The 24,495-nt window shown below is 39.6% G+C and overlaps 1 protein-coding gene across 2 annotated transcripts in view; it reads right to left on the reverse strand.

Annotated features, from left to right (window-relative positions):
* The window catches only part of HNRNPLL (heterogeneous nuclear ribonucleoprotein L like), a 30,471-nt gene extending 6,392 nt beyond the window's left edge, over positions 1-24,079 (reverse strand). The window contains exons 1-9 of one of the 2 annotated variants that reach the window (XM_026080715.1): positions 23,885-24,079; positions 15,357-15,475; positions 13,683-13,920; positions 9,210-9,295; positions 6,711-6,807; positions 6,550-6,622; positions 2,373-2,444; positions 454-671; positions 160-281 (exon numbers count right to left, since the gene is read on the reverse strand). In XM_026080715.1, the coding sequence (XP_025936500.1) occupies positions 160-281; positions 454-671; positions 2,373-2,444; positions 6,550-6,622; positions 6,711-6,807; positions 9,210-9,295; positions 13,683-13,920; positions 15,357-15,475; positions 23,885-24,079 (1,220 nt within the window). Of the gene's footprint in view, positions 1-159; positions 282-453; positions 672-2,372; positions 2,445-6,549; positions 6,623-6,710; positions 6,808-9,209; positions 9,296-13,682; positions 13,921-15,356; positions 15,476-21,227; positions 21,274-23,884 lie in introns of those variants that run through there. The other variant, XM_026080716.1, reaches the window with a different exon arrangement.
* Between the last annotated feature and the right edge of the window lie 416 nt (positions 24,080-24,495).

Consider the following 24,495-nt stretch of genomic DNA (forward strand, 5'->3'; position numbering starts at 1 on the left):
ACAACTTATTTGTATTTTACTCAAAAAAAAAAAAAAAGTAGTTGCAAATAGGAAATCATAACTGTAACAACGATGACAAAGCAAGGGGATACCCTCCCTCTGTAACCTCATCACATCTCCTCAGTAGCAGACTATTAAAGTAATAAACTGCATATTTACCAGACATTAAGCCTCTTCCCAAATAATTTGACATTGTTGAGATGTGTGACAGCTCTTTCTACAGCATACTCATCGCCCATTTCAACCAGTGCTGTGCCTGGAATAGTCTTCATAAATTTCACCTGAGGTAGATAAGGAAAAAATGACAATGCAATGAACAGCACAACTAAGGATTTTACATATTGTCAGACAATATTTTTAGATCATCTCAGCCATGTCTTTTCCAAAACAACTAAACTGACATATTTGGCTTCAGTATAGCAGCCTCTAAGTTTCTTATAAATGATGCCTTACCTTCTCAATGTTTCCATACAAGCAGAACAGGTTGAAGACCCTTGAACAGTTCATCTTTAGCTGATGCAACCCACTGACCATAACAACTGAACCAGAAGGATTTCCACCATGCATGTAAGAGGACGATGCCTGGGGCAATGGATAAGCAACGAGTTCTGGAGTGTCCCGAGATCCCATTCGGTACCGGCTCGGTAAGGGCAATAAAGGACCATGTGACCCTAAGGGGATGAGAGATCATGTTTTTGTGTTACTTGAAACACAAGTTTCACTACTTAATCATGCTTTGAAGCCCACATATATAATGCATAATTAAAAAAAGAGTACAGCAGTTCCATTAACTCTTTTTCTAATTTTAAAAAACAAGACCTCTTCTGTTCCCTTTAATGTTTTGAGTCTGTTCTTATATTACCATATAAGAAGGAAGATGTTTCATAGTATTGTTTTATACATGAGCAACAAAGGTATTTCACTAATCRTTTTGATGATTGATCAAGTTGCAGGTTATACCCCTCCAAAAAGTTTGCTTAACGCAGTCTCTCCCCCAGCATCCTACCAAAAATTTAAACATAAAGCCATCAAAAAAAAATATTTAAGATAAAGTCATCTCTATAGTCAAGTTTACTGATAGAGCTACGTGGCACCAAAGTAAGTATTATAAAGGAGGAAGGAGAAAACAAAACAGAAGCAGCTATTTTTTTTGCCTGGCATCAGGAGACAAGGTGATATAGCTAGGTTCTGTAGACAAGACATTAAGACAGAAGACTACCTTTCTGCAAACAGCTCATTTGGAAAAAAACACAAGTACCTAAAACTCAGCACTACTACAAACAGAAGCCGTCCTAATTTCCACTACAGGTGAAATGATAGGTTTCACTGAATGAAGCAATTTTTTTTTTTTTTAAAGGAAGAGACACTATTAGTATGCAATACTTTACTGATATTTTCTGTAAACAACAGAAAAAAAAAGGAGGTTTGGAGAGGATCTCTGTTCTTCTGAGTCAATAAATAACATGAAGTTGAGTATAAAAGGCACCTTTTGCAGTTTTTTCCAGCAAAAAACAGTAATGGAAGTGAGACAATGGTAAAGGAAGAGGTAACCATATTAGTTAAGGTGAAAGGGTACATCAGAAGTGTACATTGGAAGAACAAACTCCCCTCCCCAAAAAACAGTGAATACAAGTTGGAACTTGAAAATTCTGCAGATTTGAAGAGCCTTTGGAAGACTAGGTAGAAGGTTGACCTACGTGGTAAAATAATACATTTACAAAGAAAGAGGCAAGACAAACCACATTGCCTCTGACAGTTAAGACAGTAAATAAAGAAAAGTCACATCTAACCCTTGATACCATTTTCTCATGCAAGTCATGAGAGTGGTGGCAGATCTTTATGTAGATAGCACAGGTAATAACTGCATCACTTGCTACCTGAACTTTACAGCAGTAATTCTAAAACATCCTTCTTATGTAGGGACATGGCTGTACTTTTCAGAATCAGCTACATTCAGAGAAACACAAAGCACACAAATAGTAGCTCTGCATGCAAAACCAAAGAGCTCTGGGTTGCACTAAGTCATTTATCAAGCTGTGTTGCATTTTCTAGAAGAAAGCTGCATTCCCAGTACAGATGTTATTTTCTATCCATTGCCTATGGTGATGGCAGCTGACAAAAAACATTCTTCAAAGAAATACATTTGTAAAGCCAGATGCTCTCCATGAAAATAGCGTTACTGTAATAAGTGCACTATGGATTTCAGTCTACCACTAGCATTTTTAGAATATGGACTGACAGCACCACATGTATAGTGTAATATTGAACTATACATGCTGTAGAGAAATTTATGGTTATGCATTGTCTAAATATTTAGAATTCCACATAACATGTGCAGAAGTTATTGCCACCTGCGATCCTACGTTACTTACCATATCCATCATGTCTAAATGACGATGGGTGCTCTCCCAAAATAGCTTGCCTCTGGCGGCCCTTCCCTCTGTCTAACATGTGGGAAGGGAAAGAAAACAATTTAATATGGACAAGTATGCACTTGATTTCTCAAGTTAAGACACAGTGCTTCTATATAAGAAGCAAAAAAGTAATCTGAGTCCTTGTTAACTTTATAAGCAATTTCTCATTCGTTATATGTTTAAAACCACAAGCTGTAGCCCTTGGACACCAAAATTAAAAGATTCATCTGTATAATAAATACCACTTAAGTTGATTGGGGAAGGGAGGGGATAGTGGCCAAAGAGATGCAGACATTTAAAGTCTATGGAAATACCCAGTAGTTCTCCTAAACAGACATCGCACATTATTATAGATAACACCATACAGCAGGATTTACCTATGCGTCTCTTAAAACAAATTTGAAATGCAGTACTTTTGAAAGACAGTACCTGAATCATAATATTAGCTTCAACAGCAACACATTTTCAAAGTGGGCTTCTTTCAAGAAGTTTCAGCATAAGCCAACAACAACCTGTATTACACGGTTTCATAATCAGTAAACAGAGAGCATTACATATGTGTACATATATATTTACAGAACACCTACTGTTTTAAGGGCATGCTGAAAGGATTGTACACTATTGCATTATCAGCAGCATATGACAGGTCAATTGAAGAAAAACATCACTGAATAATGCACTTAACCAATGGTCAATCCTTTAAGAAAACCCAGTTCTCTATGATATAAAGTTAAGCAAGGGGTCTACATTACTGGAGGAAAGCAGTGCATCATAGTCAAAGCAGTGTTTTCTAATCAGATACATGCTGCATGGCAAAGAAAATCTGAACTTTTTTTTTTTTTTTTTAAAAAGATAAGCGACAAATCATTTCTCACATTTTAAAAAAGAAATCTGTTCTTGAAAAGCCACATTGAAAAGGTGGGACAAAATATTCAATTTGCGACAGTTCCCCCAAATTCAAATATGACTGCTGAAAATGGCATCTCCAGCCCAATGCAGCTGGAGATGCTTCCCCTGAAAACCAGGAACTATTCACATTAGGCAATACACAGTGGGAGATGAAAACCCGTGTGCCCTTTCTCCTCAGGATTTTGAGGACAGGTTTCAAGTCAGACAATTACTTTGGCAATAAAGATTCGAGAGCAAAGAGTACTGACTGCTTTCAAACATACAGAAGGAAGACTACTTTTATCTGCAATTGATTCCCCAATTAAATAAAGTTCTGTTTTCCATTCCCCCTTCAGGGTGACAGCTCTGAACTTCTTAGCTGGGGAAAGTAGATGGGCAGTCTTAGTGGTTATTTTGAGCATTTACACTGTACGCAGTAATAATCTTTCAGAAGAATCAGCTTTGTAATTCTAGTCCGTGGAGCTGAATCCTTTGAAAGTGTGCACAGTAAAGGACTGCAACCTTGGAATAAAAAGTGCTGGGAGAGCATAGTTTGACAAATATTTCCTCCTGGTGGCAGAGCAGTCCACTGCCCTCTCCTTTCACCACACTTGTTGCTTCCTTGAACTAAGTCCCTTGATTGTGCCAGTACAAATATTTGCACAAACAGGCAATGAAATAGACCTAAACACTGATCTATGTTAAAAATAATCCTGAAAGAGAAGTTTTATTATAATAATCCAGCTTTTTTTTTTTTTAATAAATCAGATTCTTGAGCCTCAGGGGCAGCAGTAGGACAAACTTAGGGGAAATACAGAAGCTGAGTAAGCTGGTATTACCACCAAAAGAAATGCCCAAACTATGGTTTGAGCTTTCTGTCTAAGAAAAATATAAAAGGACAGGCTTTTTTTGGTTCAATCTAATGCAATATAGTAGCAGGCATTTGTTAGGAAGCCTACTTAAGTGGAGAAACTTTCAGGGGAAGTAAGTACTTAGCTACCAAACAGAACTAAAAATAGTCCTTTTAAAAAATCATTAGCAAAATGAATTTCCTCTGTGCCTTAAGCTAAGGGGGTGGGGGAGTGAAATTCTTACTTCAGTGGAAACTTTGTCACTGCATTTACTGATTGTATTGGATTCTGCTCAGAGCTTGATGTCTGTTCACACAGAACTACAGTAGCCTAACTCTAAGTTTCAGGAGATACATTTCAGCCTACAAGAAACAAACTTTGGTTTCTTCGAGCTTTTACTGATAGAAAGGATGTACTAGCATGCTTGTCCTCAGAATAAAACTCCTCTGGGCTAAGATTTTGTTTGCTGAACTCAGAACCCCACCAGTAGAAGCACACATACTAAAACACTTACAGAAAAGTCCTGGATTACTTCGTGGATGTAACTGCTCTAAATACCTGCTTTCTCAACTATATTGCAGAGCTCATTCAACTATTCATATTCTCATTTTTTTTAGACCAATGGATGCAGGCCACAATTAAAGAAAAATCATGGTATATAATATAAATTTAATCCCTTTTTTCTTAGGGTTAGTAAAATCATGTACAGAAAACAGACAGGCACTCAAAGTAACCAAAAAGGAAAAGAGTAGAGTCAGAGTTCTCGAGAAAAAACAAGCCATACCTATGTTAAGTTTTCATTTTCCACTGGGTTTTTTTTGTTTGTTTGTTTGTTTTGCTCGGGGAACATCTAGTTCATACAGCCATATCTATCTGCAGACCAATTATGTAATGTAATTAGATGCATGATGTTATAGCTCAATCTCAAAACATTGCAATAATCAAAAGACACAAGGGTCRAATTAATCCTTCAGACTTTTTCTTGCCTTTGAGTTTCTTCAAAGTCACTTTTTGACTCTGGAATTTGGGAAAAAAACTTGAATCCCGATTCAAATATTCACATTCTACAAGCTGCAACCAATACTGTAGCTCCCTTGTTAACCTTTTACAAGAACTTCATTTTGAAAATTCAAACCCTGCATTTTTAGTTGTACAACAGGTTTACAAGCCCAGCGTCTCTATAGAATTACTTTGAAAGTGCACGTCATTTGAGATAGCCAAAGCCCTGGCTCTCATATAGCCTTTGATGGATAGATACTCTATCTTAGACATGTTGTCTTCACTTGTCTAACTTTACATTGCAAACATTATTGTACATAAGTTACGAAACACTGCACTCGATAGTTACAAATTTTTTTTCTTTTTTTTCTTAAGATAAACGCTTTACAAGTGTTAGGCCACACAGCAGTTTGTCTTTACATGTATAGGCATAATTTCCACTAACATGAGTTAAGCTCTGGGTAATTTTTACAGCTGAGTACTTAAGAGACAATATGCCTGTACCAGGTATGAATCTCCCTGTTCCGAATACTTAAATATAACTGAGGGGACCTATTTGATATTGCACTGCTCAGTCCCAGCTACCTACCGATAAGGATCAAGTTTCCCTATTACTAGACAATATTTACACTGTTAAGAATGAATTCAACTCTCACATACAGCAAGCAATAAAACTTTTACAACAACATCGATGATACCAACAAAAGAGGTTCTTAATTTTGGAGATTCTCAATTTTTCAGTTGTAATTTTAAGGGAAATAAGACCAGCATACATACAAACTTGAACAGAACGGGTACAGTCTATCATGTTATTCATCCCATACAAATCTGAAGTACTGAAAGTGTCCTCCTTTAAAAACTTGTGGTGGTGGTGCATGCAGTATGCAGACAAGGTGAATTGCAAGTCTGAGGTTTTTCAGAGGGTTTGTTTGTTTGGTTTTTTTTTGCTGATGCCGATGTGGTGCATGATGAAGTGTAGAGTCAGCCTGCTGAAGTCCTCTATCCTTCTTAATGCCTCGTCCAACATAGGGGAAAAAAAAAAAAAAGAGTCCTTTCCAAGGAGAAGCAGTGTGCAAGTTTGTAGTTTGTAAGGAATAGTCTGTATCAGGTTTCCTCTCCTCCAAAGAGAGAGAGCTGCTTGGAGAAATGCAAGTCCTTGAGAACTGCGAACGTGCTTGCAGGTGTGGGCTCCTTGTTGAACTAAGTGGCTCAAGCACACGGCAGTAGGGGGCACTAGGGCTCAGGGTTACTTTCCTGGGTTACAGGTTGCTTGTGCGGCACAGCCTTCAGCAGCACTGGCTCGCTTTGGAATGACTATTGCGACACAGCCTGACCACGTGTGGAGGACTGTTATTAGTATAGTCAAACATCTACAGCGATAACGTATAAAAACCTACCTCGTCGGCCCAGATACGGTTTAGTGTAGTCCCAACTATCGTTGTCGTTTCTAATGACATTAAGTCGAGTTGGCTGTTCAAATAAAGTAAAAGTGAAAAAAGTTAAGTCTGGACTATACATACATTGTGAGCAAAATTAAGAGAGAAGGTACGAGCATTACCCTTGCATATTCAATTTTTAGTGTACAGCATCCTGCATAGATATCTGCTCCATTTAGTGCAGCCTTCGCCTTCTGGGCACAAAAAACTGATTCAAACATACACATCACGTTAAGGATTTTTTTCTCCAGATTTCTCCTTCACGCCCCTTTGCCCTAAAATGGTTTTATTTCTGTAGCCTGCATGTATTTTGCCAAGACCATACCTTATAAAAATTCTGAACAGACTAATTTAAAATGACCACAAGGTACACACAGAAAAGTTCCCAAAAGTTCTCAGGTTTAACTCAAGTTCAGCATCTGTTTCTGAGGTGTAAGTGGTGCAAGGTGAGACCATTCATACATTAATAGGTTCTTCGGGGTGGATTATATAGATGCACGCTTTATGTTCTGAGCTTATGCAGTTTTTAAAAGACAAACACTCTAGGTGTGCACAAAACTGAAAGGGGATATTCTGGTGGATTTGGTAAGTTTAATCAGCGGACATAAAAAGTTACCAGCAAGCCTAGAGAATATCTGAACTGTAACCAGAAGGGAAAAGTTCAAGCTGAGTCTTTTGGGAAGGGATGGGAGCTTTGGGGCAAGAAAGCATGACTTAAGACCATGCATGCATTCTTACAGCTAGCTCCAGCTAAAGAAGGATGCCTAGGGAAAGTCATGAGCTCAGTAACTTTACAATGAGATGAACTAAGAAAGAGCACATCTTTTGTAGCTTGTTAGCCAAATAAACCACAGAACCAAAAGATATATTTTGAAGGGGGGGGGGGGGGAAGAAAATCTTGCATCAAAAATACGACAAGCAGTTTTCTTTAAATCCACTGCTCAAGGCAGATGCATGGACCAGGCCCCAACATGCAGGTTATTTCATATCCCCTAGATACTCCCAGATCAATTCTATTAGTAGCAGAAACATGTGCTTGAGCATGAAGAGCCTTGGAGCACAGCAATCCATGGCCTCATATGTATTCAATAGCATACTGTGCCAGAAAGCCCAAATCCTGCAGCAGGCCAGACATCTTGTGCCATCCTTTRACATAATTCAGTGAAATTTTGAAAGTACTCTGTACTATGTCCCTTGTGCTTTACTATATTCAATGCGGTCCAGCTTCCTCCACCAAGACGTAAATCCACAGTGCAAGTGGTTCAGCTGCCTTGAGCTTGTCAAAAAGAAAAGTGAGAAGAGTCAAGTTCTCCAAACCTCTAAGGTTAGAAGCTGGCTAGAACTGTGGGAGCACATCTGCAAAAGTGATCGGCATGGCAATTAGCAATGAAACTTAATAATTTTTGGAACCTCTTCAGATAAGGCGTGCCTTGAAGCTCACCTAAGACTTTTTTTCCCCAAACTGCACACCTATATTGCTGCATTACTTTGTTCATATTTGAGGGGTTTCTTTCAACTGCTGTTTTTTTCTGTTTGCTTGTTTTTAATAAAAGGCATGTTGCAGATTTCARTCCAAAGGAGAGGCAGTACGGTAGATTTTAAGAGCGTATATACCCAGGATCCTCTCCCACAACTTCCTTACACTTTCACAAGACAGAGAACCACCCCCCCAGCTATACAAAAAGTCATCTGAACAAAAGAGCGCTTGCCACAAATTTGCAACACTATCATAGCAAGTCAAACCGCTGTCTGTTGGGATGCACAGCTTATGTCTTCCTCAGAGCTAAAGAGCAATTAGTTTGCTTTTATGGAAGTTGGGGCAATTCTTTGTGCCTGGCAAATGATCAATGAAGCCACGGGTTAAGTTGTTAAGTATGTTACAAAAACGCACCAATAAAGCTTGCCACACTGGTAGTAGCTGAAGTCAAAACAGAGTGTGTGAGAGTTCAATACAATTTTTTCCGGGATATCTAATTTCTCTAAATAGCAGCTACAAAAAAGGAGGGTGATCAGAATGGTCTATTAGAGTTTTATAAACTAAGGCTTAATCATATCAGACTTTGGACCTTGCAAACCGCAGTAACACATTAACAACTCTGAACATTCATCCTGCGTACGACATAGTGCTACAAATACAGTAAACAGTATGATAACAGAACAGCAAATTTCCTCAACACATGATAAACAGGTCAAGGAGGCCTAAGTTGGTCACACGTTTCATTAAGTCAGAACAGAAAGATAAGCACTACATATTAGAACTATTTTAGAAGAGTTTAAAGAAGTCAGACTACACTTTTGCATGCCCTTACCCAATCAATCCAGGCAGAAACCATGAAACTTCTGTGTACAATGTGTTGTCAAATCCATGAAATATTTCATGTCTGCAACTATTAGCCTTAGGATCACCTATAAACATGGTGACCAAGAACACTTGTCAGAAAAACAATGTAATTTTGAGACTTTTTTTTTAATCTAAGACATTGTAATTTCTAATATGTATTTGAAGTAAAATAGCACTTATACACGTCATTTTTATAGAAAAATAATGATGTCATCATTCTCATGTTAAATCCCATCTGCAACTGAGAACCTACAGGAAAAAAACAATTCCAAAAGGATATTCAACCATAGCTTGTATTCCGTTTCTCTTGAATATAACAATGCGCTGAACTTTTCCAACAGGGTTGCACACAGTATACAAGACATCCTAAGAAAGATGAAAAAACTATTTTAGTAAAATATGAAATTTCAAACATATTCAGTTCACAGAACATTTTCTTTCACTGGCATTTAAGACCAAAGAAAAAGCTTGTTAATTTTTCTTTCACCATTTTCTCTATACAATTAAACATTTATGATTAGCATTTTTATGGGTTAATTTACTGCATCAACAGGCAGTCAAACGTCTGAGAAGAAAACAGGAAGAAACCTTCTACAAGAAGCACTCAAATGTTAAAGACAAATGCCTTCAACTTTAACAGTGTTAAAAACCAGGAATTGCATCCATGCTTCAAGCTGGTGTTCCTTTTTAAGCGTGCGCTTAGTCTCACCAAAAGTTTCACCAAACAGTCGATCAAGAGTATCCCCAAAGCAGAGCGCCAAAATGACACTGTGATTATGGCATATTTCATTTTGTAAAACTCTGATAGGTGCTTTTTTCCTATTTTTTTAATTTTTATTTTCAGAAAAGTAACCTAGGACAGTCCAAGATGTAAGCTTAGCTAGCTCATCAAAGGGAGAATTTCAATTGGATTCACTTGAAGCAAAGACACTGCAAGTGGTTGCAGGGTTCCTCTACTTAAGGCAGAGAAAGCTTCTGACAGGAAACACCAGATTCATGCAAATCCACTGTTCAAGCTTTGCTTTCATCAGCTCCTCTCTACATTACATGGAACTGATAAAATTCAGGACCATTTTCAGTGCTGCAGGGAAAACCAAACATAAGGAGAAGAGCCCTCTTTACTCCCAACAACACTTCATACTGTAAAGCCCGACCTGATGCGATGGGTAATATCTCAAAGGACGACCTCTTACACYTAATAGAATTTAGACGTTATGGTACTGGAAACTAGCCTCACGTGTGAATTCAACTTGGAAAAATACATCTATTTAACAGAGTATTTAATATATCTAATATACACCCACAGGCAAAATTCCCAAGAGTAGGGCTCAAGAACCTGAACAAACAGGAACTGTGATTTCAGGAAACAATACACCTGTTAGATCATGTTCCAGTAGCTGAAAACACATAACCTTTAGCAGACAGCCCATTCTGTAGATAACCCTAGCGGGCAAAGGCACTGACATTTCAGTGAAACACCCAACCACAGTCTGTTTTTCCCTTCCTTTCTCTACATGCAAACCAAATACTTCCAAAATGCTTGTTCCAAGATCCTCACGTACATTCCCAGGTTTATTTGGGGGACAAAAAGAAGAAGGGGGAAGGGAGCAGGTACAGTATTTATTATTACCTTCTGCAAAATAGCAGATTGGGAGGCAAAAACAACAACAACAACACCAAAAAAACCCCACCCACACACCACAGCAATCAGAAGATCACACTAAAGATACTTCTGAGACATCAAGATATTAAGAAAAAAAAAAGATGTCTTATTGTCTGTGCCAGCAGCCTTGCACCTGACTCTCCAGTGACTGTTTTATGTAGCTAAATCAAACAAGCTGGGGAGACAGTTAACCTGAAGTTTTTCAGAAGACGGATGGACAATTTTAGAAAGGATTCAAGCACCCCTCACCCACAAAAATAATATCTATAGGATCATATATAGGTATATGTTTTATTCATAGGCAATAGCACAAACACCTGGCCTCCATCTCTTCCTGCTTGGGAGAGAAGTGTACCAAAGACTTCCCAGCTCCAGACCACATTAATTTTAAACCACTTAAGTATCCTTTTCCAAATTGTGTCTCRAAATATTTCCTCATGGTTACATAAAAAAAGAAAAAGAAAAGGAAGAAGAAGAAGGAAAAAAAAAGGCATCTTTCAAAATTTAAGTTTTACTCAAAATGCCATCAGCAGCCAACAGGCACACAGATGGCTTAATCTTTTTATTTTATTTATTTTTTAATTAAATCAGCTACCTTAGATTCCCAAATCAACCGAGTGTTCACAAGATAATCATGCAGAATCAAATTTTAAATGAAGATTTAGCACTGACTTTATCTACTTACTAGTATATCTAAAAAAAGCAGTACAGCAACTTAGGTTCAGAAGTTGGTAGTTAAGTTGGTACAGCACTTTAACCACCAAGGAACACCACACGTTCCTTGCACATGTATAGAGGGTTTAGAGGGTAAGAACTGACAGGCAACAGCAGAGATCTGCTTGAAGAGACAGTAACGACTGTAGCAGTGGGGGGGGTCACTCCAAAAATGTCAGGAACAACTGTTCTTAGAGACAAATCCCCTACAAATCTCTGCCCACAGGTAGGGAAATTGGGAAACACAGCTTCAAAGACATATGCAATGACAATTCTTGGGCAGAAGTTTTTCAAACCCTCCCCCCCCCACCCCGGAGTGGAAAGTAGTTAGGAATTAAATACAATTAACTTGCTCTTCTTCCCCTCCTTGCCACACCCCTCCAAAAAGAAAACAAAATTGTGTAAGGAAAGAAGCAGGTCACAGAACGAAGGGAACCACCTTGCAGCAAAACTGGAGACTCACTGAGCTTCTTTCACAAGACGCCCTTGAGCAGACCACTTGCTCTGCAAAAACTCTCTATTGTTTTGAAAGAGAAGTTCTTAAGAGCTGTACAACAATTTGGTGCAGTAATTCAGATTTGCCACTTAAGACTGGCTGCAATTTTTCATGGTTTTTCTAGCTGTAGAGGGTTTGAATTAATTTAAGGAGAGAGAAGTTTAGAAGAGGAAGAGGTGTTGTTGGGTTTTCGAGTTGTGGGTTTGGTTTTGTTTTGTTTTGAATAATGCAAACTTTGCCTGAGGCATTCTGTAATTTTTAGTTTAACCTATTGTCCAAGCGTAAGACTTATTTTCCTCATCACATTTACACAGGCTTTCCTAGTTTCTACAGGTGCATTTGCTTTTCCAAGTTGTTACAGGTAGGGTGAGAGCCTTGACTCATCTATACTGTCTTCGATGAGGTCTGGTGCTTGCAAGTAGTTTTTGAAATCTGTCTGCGTGTAGCGTTCATTGATAAATTCTAGACAAACAGCTGTGGGTATTGGGGAGCAACAGAAAAGAAGGGGTTTTTTTGGTTAAGGAAAAAAAAAAAAAATTACTCTGCACTCGAAGCCTCACCCTCAGAGCCCCCGTGAACCTTTCCTAGCCCAGAATGATGCTTCAGATATTAGAGTTTTCTGCAGGCATCCTGGTAAAGCTCAGTTGCTTTTACAAATCAAATTTAAAAATGCATGAATACTGCTAAATGAAACTTACTTTTCAAAATTAAAATTATAGTCACATGCAAAAAGCATTTTAACTTAGTTAATGGATTTGTTTACACAGCTCAAAGCACGTGTATTTTTAAACACTGATGAAAAAACAACTCACATACTTGCCATACTTTTCTACAAAGAAATCTGATAGAGAAATAAAATTCACCACCCACTAGTGAATCAACAGGAGAAAACCTATCTGTGTTCACAAAACAGTGAAGCAAAAAGCATGATACAGAATGGATTGCTTGTCAAATTAAGTAATATCAGGAATGCTAAGCTTCAGTCAATTTGCTAATGTAATATGGGCACATAGAACTTAACACTTACATTAAGTTACATGGTTCCACACAAACCAAACACTTGGATTCATCCAAACTGCCTTATATCCACACCTTTCTCTAAGTTACGCTTATACCACAGTACAACAAAAGTTAAAGCTAATGAATTTACTTCTTTCTGAAATAGTCCTGTGCAATTTAATGGTGTATACTGTAAACCTTTATGAAAAATATAAGCAGACATTCCAATGCATGAGAAAATACACATTCTTAAATACTAGCAAAAATATCATTAAAAAAACAACAAAAAAAGCATCTGCACCATAAACAGATGGCAATAAATTAGGATGTAACTATAATATATGGCATGACTAGAAATACTGAAAACTAAGAAGTATCAGCCCAAAATAAGAAAGGAAGGTTCCATCAAACTGGATTTGATCATCAACACAAATCAAGGTTTCAACATCCCACAAAGGAAGTATTTAAGAACAAAGGACAATAATAAAATAACCCTTCTTATTGGAAAAATTACTTGCCATTTGCTATAAATGGAACTTATTTCTCAGGCCCTGAAAGCTAAATGACATTCCTATTATGGCAACACATTTGGAAATACTGCAGAAGTATGTAGCAACTTAAAATATTTCAAAATCCTGACCACTGAAGTCCTAAACGTATTGCAAAATACCCATGCAACAGGACAGACTCATCTTGAAAAAGKTTTTTTCCAGAACTTCCATGATACTTATGCGAGGATGGTTTTAAGCTTTGGTAGGTAACTGTAATTTTTGASTCAGATAAGCAGCATACAATTTTAACAAACAGTACACAATAGAAGTGATATAAAAATAGATTGTTCCCCCTCCCCCCATCCTTTTTTAATATTAAGAGAAACATACCACTGTAATTGGGTAGAGAGGATTCTGAATTGACAACAGGAGAACTTTATTTCCACCAGATGGGTCATCAGTGTTCCCAGGCCGAGTAATCCTTTTGCTTGTTGAATAGTTGAAAAAGGCTTGCTGTCCAGCAATGTATACAGGTTCGTCTGCTGCAAATGTTACGCATTTCTTGGCACTTTCTACATTCTCAAACTCCACCAGAGCCTGGCGCTTAAACGGCATCATCATGACATAGCTGGTAAGAGAAACATTACAGTAAATTCTCCCTTATGCTTGCTCAAAACAACTCTGAAAACCTCTAACTGTCATACATAAATATTGTTTTTCTAAACAATTCCAAATGAAGACATGAAAGGAACCTAGGTCTCCCCCCTCCCATTTCCCAGACCTAGTCACATAATTCTAAAATATTTGCACAAAATGACTAAGGAATTGTACCAATAAGAAAAATAAGCAATAAGCTGTTGTTTTTCTGAAAAAGTTTAATATATAAGAACACTCAATCAATACAACTACCTAATCACCAACTTGTTAGAGCTACAATTTCAATATAGAAAATGAAACTCGCCATTTATGAGGTAAAGAATCAAAACGAATGCAAATTATTAAAAAAAAATCCAAAGTTGATATATTACACTAAACACTCTTGTTGCTAAAAATTTTTTAAATACTGTTTTTCTGGCGCATAACTACATTAGAGTAAATAAACAGAAGTATTCTAGTTACCTGAAATAAGATGCAGACAAATTCAAGATGCTTTTTCAGCTAGTTTAAGTTTTGGAAAAGTAAATCTCTCAGGCTAAAATGTACCTACTTGTATTCCTGAACGAGCCTGTGCTTACTTGTTTTTATTTATTTATTTTTAAGGTCCTGGTACAAGTRTAATTCAGTTATTTGATTATTAAGGCAGTTAAAAATATAATTGCAGAAATATTTTTACYGCAATAATTTCACCTCATACCTCTGAGAGGGATGGCTATACAGTTTCCTACATACTGCATAACTCGGTCTACTTCTGTGGAAGACCCTACATTCTAGTACTATTTACAAAAACCCTATAATTTTAATTAAGCATTTAATTGAGAAGAATTGCATGTTTCCAAAATGAAGCCCTCAAAGCTCAGGATAAACTGGTTCTACCAATTCATGTTTATTACTTTACTTACAGATGAGGAATCTTTAGGCTATATAATCACATCAAATATTTAAGTTTACGCACTTTGATTTGACCACTGAAGGGGCTTTCTTTGGATAATCATCTCATTCTGCAGGTCTTACCATATCATAAGCATTCCTCTTGTACAAAACAGAGAAAGCAGCATCTGCTCTGGCACATCCCTATCCTTTGTATATTCACTTATATCAAGACAACCACCTTTGTACTGTATTGCAGTTCAATTTAGTTACAGCTTATACTTAATTCCAAGAGTAGCTGTGCCACTGAAGTCTAATGGTAGACTCCAGGGCACACAGAAAGTGTAATTCTGCTTGTTCAAACTTGACATAAATAGAAAAAGAGTATCTTTACACAGTTAGAAGATCTTTATGCTTTACTGGTAACTAAATTCTGAATTTGAAATGGCTATTGCAATATATTTAAAGAAGTCCAAAATACTTTTACATGATGCCTCCAACTAGTCCAGAGACATGACTTTATACTAGCTCACATACCATATGGTTCCAAACTTTTCCAGAGCTTCCACAAGATCTGCTTCCACAACTGATTCACAGAGTCCTCGGACATGAACAACAGGCGAAACAGAGACTTTGTGATGACTTCCCCCTGCATCCTAGCAGCAGCAAAAATGAAATTTAAAAATCAATATAGAAGAAAGARCACAGCTATCATTAACTAAAATTAAGTATTTGACAGACAGTAAGTTGGGTCCAGAAGTGGCCATCCAGACAAACGATCCAAACATATTTTATATAATTTAGCTTTTCTTTCCAAACAGATTGCCAAGTTTAGTTGATGAAATCTACTCATAATTAAATCTGCAAAGAATTTCATTTATGTGTTTGCCCAGGCAAGCCTATTCCAATGTAAAATAAAGCCTATTCTAACACTCAGTTCAATTGCARGAGGTCTTCTACCCAACACTCTTAATAGACGTTTTTAAAAACTCTCCCAATTTCTGGTACATATGGACATGTTCTCTCTTTTTTTTTCCTACCCCATGGTTGACTAACATCAACAGATTCAGTCATGGTAAACTAGTACTCACAATTCCCACTATGAACATTTTCAGAGCTAGTGCTGTGAGAACTTAAGACAGACTTGGTTTTGTACAACTGAACAGTTCAGGCTGCAATCAGTTCATCTTTTGATGCAAAGCCTGAAGTAGGGCTTAAATGTACCTTAATTGTTCTAAGACAAAGGGAAAAAAAMCAATTGAAATGTAAGCCAACAATGAAAGAAAAACAAGGAATGATTAGACATAATAAAGGCCACATTAAATATGCTGCAATTAACAGAGCCCAAATTTAATATAGGTGACTGTAGCATAAGGTTTACGTATTCAAATCTAGCAACTACGTCAATGTGTTTGAGATCTAACGGATCAAGTCTTGTTGATTTTTCGCCTTTTTTTTGTGGAGGGGGAAAAAAAAAAAAAAGCATAGCATCTTCTGGAACTAGCCAGATATTCTCATCTTCAACACAAGCAGCTTTCAGCTGAAGTAATTAAATAGCCATGACAATTACTACTGCTACAGACATCTCTCTCCTTCCTACCACCTTTTAAAGCTACAAATTCAAGGAAAGTGACAACAAGTTCCAGATAACTACAGACTGACAGTCTTGATGTGTGTTTAACTCCTATGTTCCATCTACAGCTCTCCCCCCAAATTATGCATTTTTTCTTTAAATCAAGGATTTGCCTATTCTATTTGAACCTTAAGCCAGTACTTCTGATTTTGGTGAACTTCAAAACAATTTGCTGTTCAATCTTTTAAGCTTAGTTTACAGTTTACTCCTTTGCACCACAAAAGCATTGTAAGCAGCAACACACGTTCTTTGAATAAAGGTAGCAACAATTGTGGGAAAAGACCAACAATATTTGCATAAGATACCCTATACCCTGAATTAACTAGCTGAGGTCTACAGCAGTAGCTGTAGACAAATTAGTCTTAAAAGGTTAATACTTCGAGCTGCAGACACTTATGCAATTGCAGAAAGAACAAAAGTAAGCAGAGATTTCTATTTTCAACTTATCTGTTCTTTACTTGGGTACACACTTTTCAAAGCTGAAAGCAGCACCTACGGAAACCTTCAGGAGAACACTACAACAGTAAACAGTTTTTCCTGCAAAGTCTTGTACTCCAAGATATTAAGATATCAGGCATCTCCACTTTATTTACAGTCTACTGAAGGATCAAGAGTTATGAAATCGAATATTCATTGCTCTGCATACTTGTTACTATATTAAGGTTCTGGTTCATATTTGGAGTACACATTTCCTTTTTCTTCTTTTTTCCTTTAACGCATTCAAGAAACCTCACCTAAAAACCACATTTATCTCTATATCAAATGGCAAAAATAAGCAATGATTTTCCCTACTGAAACAAAGACTCAATACAAAAAGCTGCCTTCCCTAATTATTACCCTCTGATCTACTCCATATATGAGAAATCAAGCTTTTCAGAGAATGGATCACAAGGGAACATTATTTCTCTCTCCCACCCTTTCCCAGTTCAACCTTCTTGTTCTATCTCCAGTTTGTGCTTCTTTGTCATATATTTTCCTTTGTATTTATTTTTAGGTCTTCTGAGACTAAGTGTTTAGATTTTCAGAAGAGTGCCATATGCATTTCAAGCCTGTAGTTTGCCTGCTCAAGAGATGAAGCTTTCCAGTAGTAGTGCAGACTCACTCTCTTAAAAACAAAGAAAACACACGCTTTATACATGCATCTTTGAATCCATAATACATGAGTTAAATGCACATATACAGGCATCTACGCTACTGCATACTGGAAATATTCTCAGAACCATCAACCAATACAGATTTTGCTGTCTTTTGTAGTTAAGACAACATTTGACTGGTCAGCCAAATTGTTCCAAAGCCAAATTTCTTCCTCCCTAATACCATGAGGAAAGCATCCTTTACTTCTAGTAGGAGATTTAGCCAGAATCAAAAATCATAGTAACACTGCTGCTGTTGTAGTAACTTACGCATGAGCTTGAGAAGCGCAGAGTGAAGAACTGTGTGAAAAGAAATCTCAGTGATTTGCCATGAAATTAAGGGCTTGCCTACATACCATTTCTGTATTGCTAAGCCATATCATTTCAGAAACTAATTTATACAGATAAAACCAGTGACAGTACAACTGGCCAAATTAGAGGTYGTCTATGCCTTACTCAAAATAGTTCCTAACCAGAAAGAGCAAACAGCAGAACAAAACTAAGTATAAGTCAGTCCTGAGCCAGGAAGCCACAAACTAACATTCACAGAGCATATTGGTGAGACATGAACAGGTTCCACAGGCAAATATTTTTTTGTATCCCCCTCAAAAAGAAAGAAAAAAAAAAAACACCCACCAAGGGCACATGTATGTATTATAGTCAAACAAGCTTTGCAGCTACCAAACAGCAGTATCAAGCAAATCTAGAAGCATCCTTGATTTCCTCTAAAGGGAGGAGAAATAAAACCACCAGACCACATGAAAAAGCAAGCATGTCTTGTCAATGCAGAGCATATTCACAGTTAAGGTCAGACTGGATACAGCTCATCCAAATGCTGTCATTATTTCTTTCCACAGATGAAAGATACAGGATTTTGACCAAGATTTCACAGTCGCTGTATCTTGAAAACTACATTTGTTATACAGCTGGCACACAGATAAAAGATAAATCAAAACACTTATCTATCATAAAGCAGATTGACTTAATCTCCAAACAGTTTAGAAGTTCACATACAGATTAAACACCACCAATACTTCTGTTTACAAAGGGGTCTCTCATTATTCCATCTCCCAGGAYGGCACAGAAATCCCACTTAAAACTCCAGCATGACACCTGCCCTCTGCCAAAGCCAGCAGAACAGACTAGCTAATGTTACTGTATGTGCTCATCAATAAGTATGACTTAAGGGCCTTTGAAAGCTCAGTAACAATTTCTCAAAGAATCATCAGCTGGGCAGAAAATGCAATTGTTAAACAGATAATGGAAACAGACTTCTTTCTAAGTGCTCAAGACCAGTAACAGAGGGACAGGAAAGGTTCCCCTCAAGAAAGAGGYTAGCAACATAAAAATACATAACATATTGAGGTGAAGTTTCTTCAGAGAATTGAAGCATGGAGGGAAGTGTTGACATAACCAAGCACATGAAGCACAATGAAGTTATTTCACATACATAAGACTAAAATAAAAGCAGCTTCAAAGAACGGCTGTAGAATTTTAGTATTCCTTCTTTGCTGACCTACATAGYTCTAGGCAACATTTTAAATATTGCATCGGTTTCTTGCTAACAAATTCTGATTTGCTATTCTGAGAAGAAAAAAAGACGTGAAGAGTTCTAGGATTAGGTATCTCTTGCCTACTAATTTCAGATCATAGAATTTTTCACCAGTTTTTTTCCACGCACAAATTTGTTCTTTATACTCTCTTCAGATGCCTTCCATTCACTATATTCACCCTAGTTCTATTAGTTTCTATTACCTTTTTTGGACCATCTGCTCCTTTACTGTTTGCTTTACCTATGTCCTTCATCTCTCTTTCTTTCCCCCTTACTGCAAATGGATTGCACTCTTCCTTCATACTCTCCCCTCTAGATACTTAAATATACTGTCATTTTATTTCTCAGCCTTCAGGTTCTCTTATTCACAACTTTTTCCTCTCACTGCATCTCTCAAATTCTCTGATCTTTTTTTAAAATAAATACAACAGAACTAGGAGGGAAAGCCCCAAAATGTTGCTTATTTTGTATTTAAGTGCCTAAATCTTCATTAATGCCTAACTACGGGCTGGACTGCATCCAGCTGCCTTGCAGGATGTCAAGGGTAGCCAAAATTATCACTTGAGAAACCAGAAAGAGCAAAGTTATGCACCACATTCCCAGTAATCTTAGCTCTGTCCACCGGGGATGGTCCAACAGAGGAGGAGAGACTGCAATAAGAAGGTAGGCTGTATTTCCTGCACATTTTTCAACTGCTGGATGTACTACATGATGATGGCTTTAGTTAAAGCAGTTTGCCCCATCATACTTCACCTCTGCCAGCCACACCTGCCCGATTTCAGCAATTCAGAAGTCTCTTGCCTGCAGAGGTGCAGGAGGCACTTTTCTCCTTGCCACCTGGGCTTTCTGTAGTCTTGGAGTGACAACAGTAATTTCTAGGATGCAGTGAAGTAAAGACAGTGTCTCAGACTAACCAAACAATAAAGACAAAGTTAATGTTCCATGGCAGTAGAGGAATATATGACAGCTTTATAAATCCTGGGATTTAGGTTTGCTTTTTTTTTGGGGGGGGGGGGGGAGTGAGAAGGGGGTTAACTTTAGGCAAACCCCATATTCTGGAAGGCTATCTGGCAGTCTTAATTTTGGTTTAAATGTGGGGTTTTATGGTATTCAGTTCCCCTTGTTGTATATATACATCTTGCCAGCACTCTACTACTGTGTCCCTTTCAACAATTACAGCTGCTACAGAAAGTAATATCTGCAAACTGGCCCCTTTGCTAGCTCAGAATCATCTTTACCCTCTCTGCTCAGCACAATTTGTGTATCCTGTTTCAGGGAGGAAAAAAAAATTAAAAAAAATCAAGTATCAGCAGGAGATTCAACCTGAAAGAGCTGGAAGAGAAAGAAGAAATAGTCTGAAGCCAATGGCCACTTTTTTTGATGGAGGACAATTTACACTTAGAAGATGGCTCCATAACAGATTTCTAGAATGTACTTAAGAAATGGATCTGTGAACATGTTAAAACGAAATAAGCCAAGATCTGAATTCTTTGCCATCTAGACCTTGCTACTGCAGCTGCCTGCAATAGACATGAGATAATTTACTTGAGAAGTGAGCTACTTTCCATTCACCACAGAGCAAGAACACCGCACGTCGGAAGTTACAGCAGAGTAGCTGAGATGCTGCAAGCAAACATCCGTATCTTACTTGCAGGAACTTGTTTTTATGTCTGTGTCTTTAGAGTCCATGTCTCACCTCCCTAACTGTAAGAACAGGAATATTAGCCCTTCCTTACTTCATAAAAATATTTAAGAATAGATATGCGAGAGCGTGAGGCACTCAGATGCTACAGAAAATATGGGTTGTATAAATACTGATTAATCAACCAAAGAGAAACTTAAGTGAGGGAGAGGGAATGGAGCCAAAGATCTCCCAGACACCCTCCAATACAGCTCTTAGACATCCTTTGCACCTCACTCTCTCCCACTGTTTTGACCCTTCGCTACATCCCAATTCCAACTACTCTACCTAGGCTCTAACATGACCCTTACAGAAGCAGTGCTTGGTCATTTTTCCTAAATCTTGTTTCTGCCCCATAGAATATTGCCGCAAGACCTCTTCCTACTCTTCCCCTGGTGCACRCTCTGACCTGTTCTTGGCTATCCATGCTCCTTGTCCTTCAGATGGGGAGATGGGAATATCTGTGGGCTGTGAGGAGTGTCCATACTAGTTGGAAGCAACAGAAAAGAAATATGAAATATTTTTTCCACCTGGGCCTTATACAGAGGGAAGGGTTTCTAGGCATCCATTTGCAAAAACAACAAGCTCAGAGGTGTGAAGGGCTCATTCAACACAATGAAACAATCCCAGAGGAATGAGAAAAACACTAGGACAATAAATACAGTCCAGCAGGGAGACCCCCCGACCCACTAGAACAGAAGGGTCATACCACAAAACAACTTTTATACAGAGAGRACATACAATCCTTATGGGCAGACAGTTTACCAGTATTTCAGGACACATGCTAGGAGAGAAAAAACATGTGACTGGCAGACTCCTATCACTCTTACTACCCTGGTCATCCACTTTCCCATTTCTCTCTTGTAATTCCCACTCCCTATAGTTCCTCCTGCTTCATCTTCACTTACTCTCTTTTTCTGCTCTCTTCTGAGCAACCCAACACACACTTCTTCCCCCCATCTTAGCCTGGCCCCATCTTACATGCCTTAGACCTGCACCAGAGATGTAACTGTTACATGCTAAGAACGTCCCTGTGGGGAAGAGAGGAAAAATATACATATTAGAAGAAAAAAAAAGACAAAATATATCAGTTTCCTATACAAATAATTTTTTTAATCAGAGGAAAAAATAAAATCCACATGAATTAACTCTAATGAATAATTTTGCTATTACAAATCCCAGATAAAACCACTAACAGAAGTGCTCAGCCACTCTTTTTCCATATTCCCTCTTCGTGTTACAGCTTATTCTTAAGAAACTATTTTGATCCCTATTATCAAGATAATTGCTGCCTCTCCGATAGCTGAGTTGCCAATATAGCTTTACCAGCAAGCCATCAGAACATTAGGAGAGTCAGGTACAGCAAGGACACTCTGATCTCACTCCTTGCGGCACATTGCAACTGAGACAACAGGCTGGGTAAAAATCCTCCTGTTCTAGACTTGCCACACATTTGTTTCAGTTTCTTCGGCTCATGAGGCTCAGCACGTGTCATTCTTGAAATCCCAACTGTAAAGTTACAGACATTCTCAGTATTCTCTTTACCTAAAGGGTTAGCGCGCCCTGGGATGAACTGATACACTGAGGTCAACTTGTAGACAAACAGAGCCATAGCCAGAACCCAAAATGTAGGCAAAAAAAGAAAAAACAAAGAAAAAACACCCCAGCAACAACAAAAACGGTAAGAACTGGCTGACTTTCTAGAATGCTGCAGAAAAGAGGAAAGGCAAATTGGTAGATCAGTATCTTGTTCCTATTTGAAACATTACATGATGTCCAGCTCTCCCATATGACAAAAGTTCAAGGTAATTTAAGCAAGCATATGGATTTCATTTAGAACTAGCCTCTAAGACAGAACGCACCGCTAATCCTTGACTGCACAGAGCCAATGTTCTGCCATAAAAAATTACGGATTTAAAAATAGTTCTCACCAATGATGTAACTTTGCTGCAGTTTATCAGAGAACTTTTCTAGTCAATTCAGTAGATTCCTTCTCTCCATCAAGAAGTTTAACTCTTGGAGAGATGATAACAGCAAAAGCTTCTATCATTATTCCATTCTGGTCTTAAGCAAGTTCATTTCAGCAACTAGCAAAAGAGAGGTACTTTAAATTTCAAGGTCTCATTAAATCAATGTTTTCTCAATAATGTCTTTCTCAAGCAGAAAAAAAGTGCCAACAAGAAGAAAAATGATTATAACTACCTGGACAGTTAGTTAGCTAAGAAACCACATGGTAGGCACAAAAGCATTGTTAGGGCAAATTTATAGGTCAGGGACTATCTTGACACTTAGTTACAAATTCATAAATAAAAGGTAGGCTGCAAAAAAACAGTGAACCAAACTTACTCGGGAACATTGTTGGGGGGGGGGGGGAGTAGAAGAATAAGTGAATTTAAAAAGGAGACAGTCATTTATGATGAGCTTTTCTGATACGCTGCCAGACAGAAAGGTAAAACAGAAGGATGAAAGAAACCCTCTGCCTCACTCTCTTCCCCCGCTCTACGTTTCTATAGCTACACTCAGCAACAGGGTAAGCATAAAACTTGCCATGGCAATATCCCAAACGGCAACAAGCTGCCCACAAAACAGAGACGATCCCCGGACTGCAAAACCCAGATCAAGTACAGCTCGCAGACTACCTCTCCTCCGGCATCCAGGGTGAGAAACAAACCGCCGCCTGCCTGCCCGCCCGCCCGCCTGCCAGGGGAGCAGGACGGGGACCGGCCCGGCTCACCACCACCACCACCTCTCCTGCCCCACGACCACGGAGAGGGAAGCAGCGCAACCCCCACCGGAAGCGCCGCTCTGCCCGGGGGAAAGGGCCGGCGGGCTCCACCCCGAGCAGGCCGCACGGCCGGGGGCTCCCGGTCCCGCGGGAAGCCCGCATCCCGCCGCCGGCGCTGCCGGGGGAGCCGGGCTGCGGGGAGCCACGGGCCTCGCCCGGCGTGGGGGGGCGGGGCGGCGGCTCGCTCGCCCCTTCCCCTCCCCTCCCCCCCCCCCGCCGCCGCCGGCCTCCTGAGGGAACGCGCCCCCCACCCCCACCCCAACGGCCGCCGCGTCCCTCACCGCGCCCGCGAAGCCGCCGCCGCCGCGCGACGGGGCCGCCTTCTCCCGCCGGCTCTCGCTCTCCTCCGCGCCGCTGTACTCGATCTCGCCCTCCTCGGCGGCGGCGCTGGGCTTCAGCCGCTTGGCCTGGCTCTCGTAGGCGCCGTCCTCCTCCTCCTCCTCCTCGTACCGCTCCCCGGACGACGGCGACGACATTGTCGCGGGAGGGAAGGGGTCGGGAGGGGGAGGGGCGCGCGCACAACGGCGAGGATGCGAGGGCGGGTGGGGGGGAGCGGGAACCGAGCCTGGCGGCGGCAGCGAACACTAAGGATGCTCTCCGCTCCGCTCCGCTCCCCACCACACGCACACACACACACACCCCTCCCCGCACCGGGAATGGGTCCCGCCTCCCCGCCGGCGCCTCGCGCCGCGATTGGCTCAGCGACGGGGAGGGGGCGAGGGGCGCCTGTCTATTGGCGGGACGGCACGCCCGTCGGGCGCCGCGGCCGCTGCGATTGGCCGGGAGGTAATGCCCGTCACGGCGCCGCCGGCCTCCCTCGGTGCCTCCCCGCTCCCTCCTGCCTCGGTCTTTGGTGCCTGAGAGCTGGGGAAAGGGGAAGGCGCGAGGCGAG

Source organism: Apteryx rowi, unplaced genomic scaffold (genome assembly GCF_003343035.1).
Source record: "Apteryx rowi isolate R43461 unplaced genomic scaffold, aptRow1 scaffold_53, whole genome shotgun sequence".
NCBI classification, from domain to species: domain Eukaryota; kingdom Metazoa; phylum Chordata; class Aves; order Apterygiformes; family Apterygidae; genus Apteryx; species Apteryx rowi.